Consider the following 8,578-nt stretch of genomic DNA (forward strand, 5'->3'; position numbering starts at 1 on the left):
AAGATTACACAGTGCCAAGCCACGACCCCTGCTTTTTCAAAGAGCAGCGAGATTTGGTGAAGAAGGGCTCCCCCGTCCAATGGCCCGTGAGTCAATCATTGGTCGATACTGGCTCTTTAACAGCTCCAAAGTAAATCGTTGCACAAATTCTTCATAGAGTCCTGCTTGGATGCGAATCATATATCACGACTGCAAACGGTCTATGCTTTGAAAGCACTCGTCAAGTCTGCATTTAGTGGATTGCGTTCGGAGGATCTCTCTGGCCATTAGCCGGACATTTGTATTGGGTAGACGTCAACAAACGCTTCGCAGCGCAAAACTCGAGTTTATACGAGGACTCGACAACTGGGACAACTGGACCTCAGAAAGCAAAATCATATCAGATGGATCTCGTCAACCACCTCTCCGACCGGCTACTCTTCGCAGTACCTAAAAAGGGACGACTCCAAGCCGCAACACTAGACCTTTTATCCGGCTCAGATATTCAGTTCAGACGAGAAACACGACTCGACATTGCCCTTGTCAAGAATCTGCCGCTAGCTCTCATTTTTCTCCCAGCCGCCGACATCCCCACATTCGTCGGCGAAGGCAAAGTCGACCTGGGGATCACTGGCCGCGACCAAGTTGCCGAACATGACACCCACTTGCCACTCGGCGAGCAGTCAGGCGTCGAAGAGGTTATGGACCTCGGCTTTGGCAGATGTAAGCTCCAAGTGCAAGTCCCTGAAAAGGGCACGATCCAAAAAGTGCAAGATCTTGTGGGCAAAAACATCGTAACGAGTTTCACGGGTTTGGCAGAAGACTACTTCGCACGACTGGAAGGTATGGGCAGCCGCAAGGAAAGTATCAACGGCACGGAAAGTCCTGTGCCCAAGCTCAAGACGAAGGTCAAATTCGTGGGTGGAAGCGTTGAAGCAGCCTGTGCACTGGGCGTGGCAGATGGTATCATTGATCTCGTCGAATCAGGCGAGACGATGAGGGCCGCCGGGTTGAAGGCGATTGATACGGTGGTCGAGAGCACAGCGGTGCTAATCAAGAGCAGATCAGTGTCGAACGAGAAACTGGTCAACCTGATCGCGGCACGAATACGTGGAGTCATCACGGCGCAGAAATATGTCCTGTGCACGTACAACGTCCCTAGGTCCAAGCTGACCGAAGCGACGAAGATTACGCCGGGCAAGAGGGCGCCGACGATAACTGCGCTGGAGGAATCGGATTGGGTTGCTGTCCAGTCGATGGTCGAGAAGAAGGATATCGCGACGGTCATGGATGCTTTGACGGCGGCGGATGCGACGGATATTCTCGTGTTAGATATCGCTAATTCACGGACGGGTTGAGAATGCTGCATTTTCTGGCTCAACGCTCCGAGCAATCCAGATGGCTAGAACGCGATGACAGTGATGCGGCATGTATTTGGGATAGACAAAAGGAGCTCAGGACCTGTGGCTGTCTACCTTAGCCGTCTTTCTCGGAAAGGCTTATTACGAGCACCCATTTTGAGAGTTTGTGGGAGAGGTCGTACTGGAATACAAAATGGCCGCAGCAGTGAAGATCATCTCAATTGTTGCTATGCCTGGAGTCTCAGCCAATGTAGCCTAACCCTATATTGATAGTTGTTACGAACAGCAAGCGACCAGCCACAGTTGACGACAGCTGGCCCGCAATGGCCCCCAATGCAAGAAATTTCAAGACCGCATACCATCGTACGAGTACCTCAGGCAGAAGCCAAACTGCACATATATGATCTTCTGATTTCGGAATCAAGCCGTAAATCGCATCCAATTTGACTGTCTCAAGGCATGCATTCGTGTCGGTCGGAGGATAATAATGCAATAATTTGCCAATTGTGCTCGACTCACAAGAAGAACAATCCTCCGGAACATCCGAGCCCTGACATCACCTTGCAAGTGACTAAGCAAGCGAATGCTCGGCTTCAACAGCACTCTGCCACCACTGTAACTGCTTCAAAGGCCCAGACAGTGCGTTTGCAGAGCTTCTTCTTGCCGCCCTCAACGACGGGAGCCTGGCCTGATTCCGACACGCTCGACAAACACTTGCCGACAAAGCCAACCACAAGCTGATTACGATGCCTGCTAAAGGAGCAACAACAGTGCCAGAGGAGCTCATCCGAGAGTCACTGTTCAGCCGCCTCATAGTGGTGCCAGTACTCTGCGTTTCGTTTCTAATCTCACTGTTCTTCATTGACCGCCAAACATCGGGTGGTATCTTTGGCCAATCGAACCACAAGAATGCGTATTACCACTCTCACCAGCGCAAACTAGCCAAGCAGGAAATCAACGAAGCATTCCAAGTGCGACGAAAAGTGATCTTTGCGATGTGCTTGCTGAGCGCTATGTCGTTGGCAGTTGTTGCCTGGGGGATTGAGTCCATTTGGACCGTGTGGAAGGTCAGAGCGTGAAGGCTCATACTCGATGCTCTTTAGTGGCGCTGTCATGATGGTACGAGCTTTTTCTTCCCTGATTGCAACAGATGTCATTTCATCACTTTTCTGGGGCATCTGGCAGGTAACGAAGTTAGCAACATATTGCAGCAGGTCTCTCGCGGGGACTTCCAGAATGGCACAGAATTCAGCCCCCGAAATGTTGGGAGATTCAAAACGAGTGCTGTATAGCGATGCGCGCCGTGACTTGACTTACCTGGTAGTCTTTCAATGACATATTTTCCTCTTGCCACGCTCATGATAGGTACACCAGGTACTTTTCTGATTCTCCGCTTGAGGTCTCTGTCGTTTGTTGCAACGATGTATATCTTGTCTCTTTGCACTCTGTCGACTATGCAATCGTCGGCGTAGGTACCTTTGTGTCCGCACTTCAAGCGTTCCCACCGTTCGTCTCGAGCAATGCGCAGAGCAATCCGATACCTCGAGCCCAACTTCTCGAGTTCGGCCATGACGCAGTCTGTGATGATAGGCATGCACTTCGCATACAGACAGTCCATCATGGTCGGAAGCATCTCGAGTTTTTTCTGGACCGTGTGTGAGAGGAAGTTGGTATCGACGAGGACCTGATATGGGGGCACCAGCGCTGTATTGTACTGGAAGAACAGTGCTGATGATACTTGCGGTCTGCCAACTGTCAGTATCTGTATGCGAGCACCGTTGAAGTGTAACCCACACTTCTCGTATCACATCATCGTCCTTTTTCTTGCCGTCTACGGTCTTGCCCGTGTCTTGATTCTTTTTCAGGCGGGCGTCACGCTGGCCGATGATCCGTTTGACTTGCGCGAACTTGCGAGTCTTCTTGTGAACGCCCATCCTGACGCAGAGATTGGTGTGCCACTGAAAACTCGAATGAAGTTGGTGTCTCTGCAAGTCAACTTTTGGAGTTTCGCCGCAGAAATTAATTATCTGAGTCTGCGGGTATAATCAAACAGTCGCCAAAGTTAACGCCGGAGCTAACTAAAAGCAGCCTGGGGAGTTTCTGAAGAACCAGGGGTTGCAGGGGCACACTAGGGCCTGGGATCTGGAACTTTAGAGCCTGCTTCAGCCACAATTAGAGCCTGCACGAAGTCCGGTTGAGCCCCGTTTGGGCGGCGCCTCTCCCAGAATATCCGCATCCCAGGCGCCATTACGCAGGGGCCACTAACAAACTCACGCGAATCTGAGACCTTCTTTCAATCCGGTCTTTGTCCTCCCTTCTGCCACTCTTACTTCAGCAGGCCTGCATACTCTGCATCTCTTCCTCAAGCATATCCCTACTTTCGATATACATAATGGTCGCCGCTACGAACAGCAAGCTCCCCACCCTTCCCGGCGGCTACAATTACCCTGCACCTACCGTACCTCCAAAGGCCGGAGCGCCTTACTTGGAGTCCTCGCAACTCCCAGAGAACTTCGTCTTCATCGTTGTTGGTGCAGCTTTGGGGTTTGTTGGAATCCTGATATTCGTATGGAGAGTGATGATGTCCTGGTCGATCAATCGAGCCTTCAAGCGCGATGCTAGAAGTGGTGCTGCAGGCGGCAACATCTCCTACACGCCTCTTCCAGACCTCAAGAAACATCCTGCCGCACAATCTGGGCATGACATGGCAGACCTTAGCAAGTTGCCTCGATCCTTCTCCAACGTACCTAGTCTATTCTTTTCTCCCACCGCCGAAGTCGCAAAACAGTCTCAGCGGCCTCCCAGTCAACATTTGCCCGCTGGTCATTATCGAGATGCGTCGCAATATTTACCTACTGGTCATCCTCGAGACGCTCCAGATTCTTACCGCCGGTAGAGTCGGTAGCAAGAAGAATAAGATCAATGCTCTGGATAATGAGTGTGCTCGACTGTTCCTGGGTATGAAAGATTCCTTGGCTCAGGAATGCTTTGGACATGCTGCAAAGGATGAATGGCTTCCACCATGAAAGATCAACATTCGAAGGTAGCCTGGACCTATCATGATATCTTTGACTGAGCAAGGCTCCGTATCCAAGTCAGTCAGGCCTACCTGGCCGTTCTTCGATGCTGACCACGACACCGAGGAGTTATTGCTCTTCCAGATATGACGGTTTCATCAACCGGCTTTACGTTCAATTAGCCAGGTTCTTGTTGGACATACCAAGGATGTGTCGCCAACTAGAATTTCACACCACTCCAACCTCTCTTGGCCTTCTTTGCAATCTACTCGATTCGCGTTGGCTCATCGTACCAGATTTGCCTCGCTCAACGACCCGCTAAAAGCCACAAACCAAAAAATGGCGTTGAGCTAGCTGAATACGGCCCTCTGGAACCATCTGCGGCTCTCTTCTTATCGTTACAATCTTCACCGAGACGGGCAAGTCAAAATAGAGTTGAATGCTCACGCAATCATCTACTTGAGTGCAGCCACACCTGCCAAATTACAGCATAGCGTTTTATCATCAAAGTGCGCGGTCAGCCTCTTGGTGCCATTGGAGACTCAACTGCTAGAACTTGAAGCCCGTTGCATAACAACACTGGGACTTGTTTTGTAAGGCCAAATCGGCGGATTAGTTGGTCGGATAAGGATGAGCTCGATCTTTGGCGGGGGCGCCTGCCGTGCACAGGATTTGGTGAATAATCGGTCAAAAAAATTCGACCTGGCAGGACGGAGTCAGGATTTCCTTGTCGTTCTTGAGAGCATAGCGAGGTGTTTGGATGGGCATTACATCGCTTCGCATTGCATTCATGGTGCTACATTAAAGGATATTCATCGTTGTCCATGGGCGTGTGGACATTTGGTGACAGTACTCTTGATACAACCTGCTTGGATAGGATGCACCCTTTTTCAACCTTCGACACTTGCACCCACACAACTTGTTCTCCCATTGACGCTTCTCAGGCATTCCAGTGCTCGCCTTCGTAACGTGCAAGGGCATCACGGACATCGCTGCGGCTCAAGTACTACCTATGGTACGGCGAGGCGAAACGGGCGAATTGGACTGACTTAAGTAATTCAACTCCACCTCCCGAAAGCAACCAATCGGAGTACTCCAGACGAGGACCGCAGCTTCGCCATCCAAATGCACGAGCTACCTGCGGTGGCTATCAAACATTTAATCTTCTCTCCAGCGCCCTTTCATGACTCTGCCCGTACCTTCAGGATGTCCGCATCAACTTCTCTCGTCATCCGGCGGACAATTGGCCCTTCGACCTCGCTACTCCGTACCCAGTCGCAGCGCCGCTATGCCCGCGTCCACGATGTGCGCTTCGTAACCACCCACCGTGATTCAGAACGCATATTAGAAAAGTACAGGGACAAACTGGAGCAGAAAGCGAAACAGTACAGATTCCCACCTACTACCTCTCCGATTCCCTTTCTATGGATACATTTGCCATGCAGAACTGACTCGTGTTGAAGGGAAGGCCATGACACCGTCTCCTCACTGAAAGAGGCCTACGCCGACAAGATAAAAAATTACAAGCGTTCGTCATCTACACCGTCGAGCCAGTCGCCTTTCCAACCTCCTCCGCCACCGTCTCAACCTACACCACAAGCTGCAGCTCCCACGGCGAAGTCAAAAGCACCCACTGCTCTCAAATCAAACACCCCCGGCATTCGGTCACTTTCATCGTACCTCGACCTAGATAAGGTTTCGACCCTACCGAACAAAGAGGTGGAATATATCTGGAGACTTCGGCACGCCAATGATCCTTTGTCCTTATGCGCTGTCGTCCCTCTCGAGACATACAACCGCATCTATCGCACAGCCCGAAAACACCCTCAATTCGTCCTCCCGCTTCCTCGACCGACGGCTGAGGACGGCAGCGGCGACGTCAAACAATCACCGCAGGGATTCGAAGGAGGCGAGCGCTCTGCTGCGGACATCCACTTCCTGCAATGGGGCTTCCATCCTCCGGCAGATGCCTCCGCAAGCTCCAAGGTCAAGACTGCAAATACACACACAAGTACAGTCCTCTTTACACATCTGGCGGCTTTCAAGGTACACGGGACATATGCGCAACCGCACACAACCATCACACACCACCTCGACCTTGCTGATTCTCACGGCATTGTACTGCTCAATGGCTCTGTAGTCGAAGGGCGCGGCGTTAGCGTCGAAGAAGGCAGATGGCTTTTGATGTGTCTGCAAAAGTTTTATGACCATGAAGGCCATGGTGGAGGCGTAGGACGCGAGAAGCGTCAGGGATTGCTGGAGAAGTTCAGCAAGGGTGACCAGGGGTTCAACTTGGAAGAACTGGTCGATGAAGCTGAAAGGATTTCATGAAGAGTCCGCGTCTGTTTACATGAAGCGTTCGCCTCAGCTCCAAAGCTCTTCCCGGTCGACGTCGGTATTACCTCGCTTGACATCCGCTTTCCGTGAACTTCTCAAAACGTCTTCGACGAGGAATTCCCAAATCGCGTCGAAATAGCCTGGCTCCGCCACGGTCGAGTTGTGGTCTCCATTGGGAAACTCCTGCCACACCTTCTTCGCAGGACATGCCTCGTATAGGGTCCTCATCATTGTGGGAGGCACAATCTCATCTTTGAGGCCGGAGAGGAACAACAGGGGGATGTCCTTGTCTGTTACTTTGGCCAGGCTCTCTTCCGAGTTCCAGCGCTGGTGACAGAGATAGGCGATATATTTCGCCGGAGGCATGACCGAGGGTATCAGCTTGCGAATTGACAGAAAGGTGTTCTCGAGGATGACGGCGGCGATATCACCTGCCTGCTCATTTGACTGCAGAAGCTTGACTGCAAGCGCACCACCCAGGCTTTGCCCGTACAGCACGATACTTGTCTTTCTCAGCTCTTCATGATTTCGGACATAGTCTAGTGCTGTCTGCCCGTCGATTGTTAAGCCTTCCTCGTCTGGTGATCCGGTGGACAGGCCGTATCCTCGATACTCGACCATAAATACGTGGCAACCCAAGCTCTCCGACAATACTTTGCCTATGGGCAGGCGATGGCCAACATTTCCAGCATTGCCGTGAAATGTGACCAATGTGATATTCTTCTTGAGGGAAGGAGTGGGCGGTCGCAAGAGGTACGCGTGGAGGGTTTCGCCGTCGGGGGTAGGGAACTTGATGGACTCTGCTGATTTGAGGTTGAACTGGTCGGGCGTAGGTACGTTGGTCCTCGCGCCCGCGGGTAGGTTTGCAGGATAGATGATGTCGTTCTGTTTGAAGTAAAGTAGACTGCTTCCTAGAGCTGCGAGGCCGGATGAGGCGAAGATAGGAATGCGCAAGTAAGAGAACGTTGTACCCATGGTGGCTGTCCTAAGGAAGCCCATACAAACGCTTTTGAGGCGGAGAGAGGGTAGGATGGCTTGAGGTGGGTGCACATCCGTAAAGAGGAGCACGGCTGGGCCACAGGTGATGCTGTGATGATTTGCGTAGAGACAGGGAGAGGGTTGCGAAGATACGAATATTCGAAGAGGTCGTGCCAGGCTGCGACTAACTCAAGACGTGCACGTCCAAAAGGACCGATCTGCAGGCGACTGCGGAGACGAAGTTTAGCCGAAGGAAACTGCAGGCACCGCACTCGGAGCTAATTTGATCACCACAGAATCTACTCCCGTACTCTGCGCTTACTTTTTCTTCACTACTAGTACTGTATTATTATTGCCTTTAGACCTCAAGTGTCTCTCAAATGGATATAATGTCTTGTAGGACAAAATTGCCTGGATAGTACCGTCAGTCCTCGGTAAACTTCAGGCCTCGTAGGTGACGACGAACATCCGATTTTATCCTGCATCATTCGAGCCCTGCAGGGGACGGACAGGGATATTCACTGGAAAATGGACTTGACTTTTCTTTTCTATTCGAGATGATACCTCCTACTTCTTAGCTTGGCCACAGAGATTCAAATGACGCACAACCCTCAAAGCGTGAGTATGAAGGGCAATATGATGGGGGAGAAAATCGGAAGCCGTACGTTTGGCCAAGAGACCGACAAAAGCTGGTTCGTCGCCGATATCCAAAGGGAAAGAACTCGTCGGTTTGACAGAAAGCATGATAGAAATGTGTCGATCTTCGAATTACAGAAGAAAAGGAGATAACATCTCACTCAAAGAATATAACCACTCAGTCTCTCACTCAGTCTCTCACTCAGTCTCTCACTCAGTCTCTCACTCAGTCTCTCACTCAGTCTCTCACTCAGTCTCTCACTCAGTCTC

At 51.3% G+C, this 8,578-nt stretch overlaps 6 protein-coding genes across 6 annotated transcripts; 4 read left to right on the plus strand and 2 right to left on the minus strand.

Moving 5' to 3' along the window:
• The first annotated feature begins 96 nt into the window (after positions 1-96).
• Positions 97-1,671, plus strand: PV05_10003 (ATP phosphoribosyltransferase). The gene has a single exon (XM_013456394.1). The coding sequence runs from the start codon at positions 384-386 to the stop codon at positions 1,335-1,337; it is 954 nt and encodes a 317-aa protein (XP_013311848.1). The 5' UTR covers positions 97-383; the 3' UTR covers positions 1,338-1,671.
• Positions 1,546-3,322, minus strand: PV05_10004 (uncharacterized protein). Its single transcript, XM_013456395.1, has 3 exons — positions 3,135-3,322; positions 2,658-3,085; positions 1,546-2,518 (listed from the first exon to the last, which is right to left on the minus strand). The coding sequence occupies exons 1-3, from the start codon at positions 3,272-3,274 to the stop codon at positions 2,502-2,504; spliced, it is 585 nt and encodes a 194-aa protein (XP_013311849.1). The 5' UTR covers positions 3,275-3,322; the 3' UTR covers positions 1,546-2,501.
• PV05_10005 (uncharacterized protein) lies at positions 1,803-2,567 on the plus strand. Its single transcript, XM_013456396.1, has one exon. The coding sequence runs from the start codon at positions 2,087-2,089 to the stop codon at positions 2,417-2,419; it is 333 nt and encodes a 110-aa protein (XP_013311850.1). The 5' UTR covers positions 1,803-2,086; the 3' UTR covers positions 2,420-2,567.
• Positions 3,323-3,663: 341 nt separating the features above from the next.
• Positions 3,664-5,275, plus strand: PV05_10006 (uncharacterized protein). Its single transcript, XM_013456397.1, has one exon. It carries the CDS (start codon positions 3,733-3,735, stop codon positions 4,234-4,236), a length of 504 nt encoding a protein of 167 aa, XP_013311851.1. The 5' UTR covers positions 3,664-3,732; the 3' UTR covers positions 4,237-5,275.
• Positions 5,276-5,525: 250 nt separating this feature from the next.
• PV05_10007 (uncharacterized protein) lies at positions 5,526-7,871 on the plus strand. Its single transcript, XM_013456398.1, has 2 exons — positions 5,526-5,742; positions 5,821-7,871. Exons 1-2 carry the CDS (start codon positions 5,564-5,566, stop codon positions 6,686-6,688), a joined length of 1,047 nt encoding a protein of 348 aa, XP_013311852.1. The 5' UTR covers positions 5,526-5,563; the 3' UTR covers positions 6,689-7,871.
• On the minus strand, positions 5,766-7,806 carry PV05_10008 (uncharacterized protein). Its single transcript, XM_013456399.1, has one exon. The coding sequence runs from the start codon at positions 7,691-7,693 to the stop codon at positions 6,722-6,724; it is 972 nt and encodes a 323-aa protein (XP_013311853.1). The 5' UTR covers positions 7,694-7,806; the 3' UTR covers positions 5,766-6,721.
• Positions 7,872-8,578: the final 707 nt, after the last annotated feature.

The sequence above is a fragment of the Exophiala xenobiotica genome, assembly GCF_000835505.1.
Source record: "Exophiala xenobiotica strain CBS 118157 unplaced genomic scaffold supercont1.6, whole genome shotgun sequence".
In the NCBI taxonomy this organism is placed as follows: Eukaryota; Fungi; Ascomycota; class Eurotiomycetes; order Chaetothyriales; family Herpotrichiellaceae; genus Exophiala; species Exophiala xenobiotica.

What these genes read in the sequence shown, in the direction of transcription:
- PV05_10006 (XM_013456397.1), top strand. Translation starts at nt 3,733, where the DNA reads ATGGTCGCCGCTACGAACAGCAAGCTCCCCACCCTTCCCGGCGGCTAC.
- PV05_10007 (XM_013456398.1), top strand. Translation starts at nt 5,564, where the DNA reads ATGTCCGCATCAACTTCTCTCGTCATCCGGCGGACAATTGGCCCTTCG. An exon ending in CTGGAGCAGAAAGCGAAACA is followed by an intron (nt 5,743 to 5,820) that starts GTACAGATTCCC and finishes CTCGTGTTGAAG; the next exon opens with GGAAGGCCATGACACCGTCT.
- PV05_10008 (XM_013456399.1), bottom strand. Translation starts at nt 7,693, where the DNA reads ATGGGCTTCCTTAGGACAGCCACCATGGGTACAACGTTCTCTTACTTG.
- PV05_10004 (XM_013456395.1), bottom strand. Translation starts at nt 3,274, where the DNA reads ATGGGCGTTCACAAGAAGACTCGCAAGTTCGCGCAAGTCAAACGGATC. An exon ending in GATGATGTGATACGAGAAGT is followed by an intron (nt 3,086 to 3,134) that starts GTGGGTTACACT and finishes GACAGTTGGCAG; the next exon opens with ACCGCAAGTATCATCAGCAC.
- PV05_10003 (XM_013456394.1), top strand. Translation starts at nt 384, where the DNA reads ATGGATCTCGTCAACCACCTCTCCGACCGGCTACTCTTCGCAGTACCT.
- PV05_10005 (XM_013456396.1), top strand. Translation starts at nt 2,087, where the DNA reads ATGCCTGCTAAAGGAGCAACAACAGTGCCAGAGGAGCTCATCCGAGAG.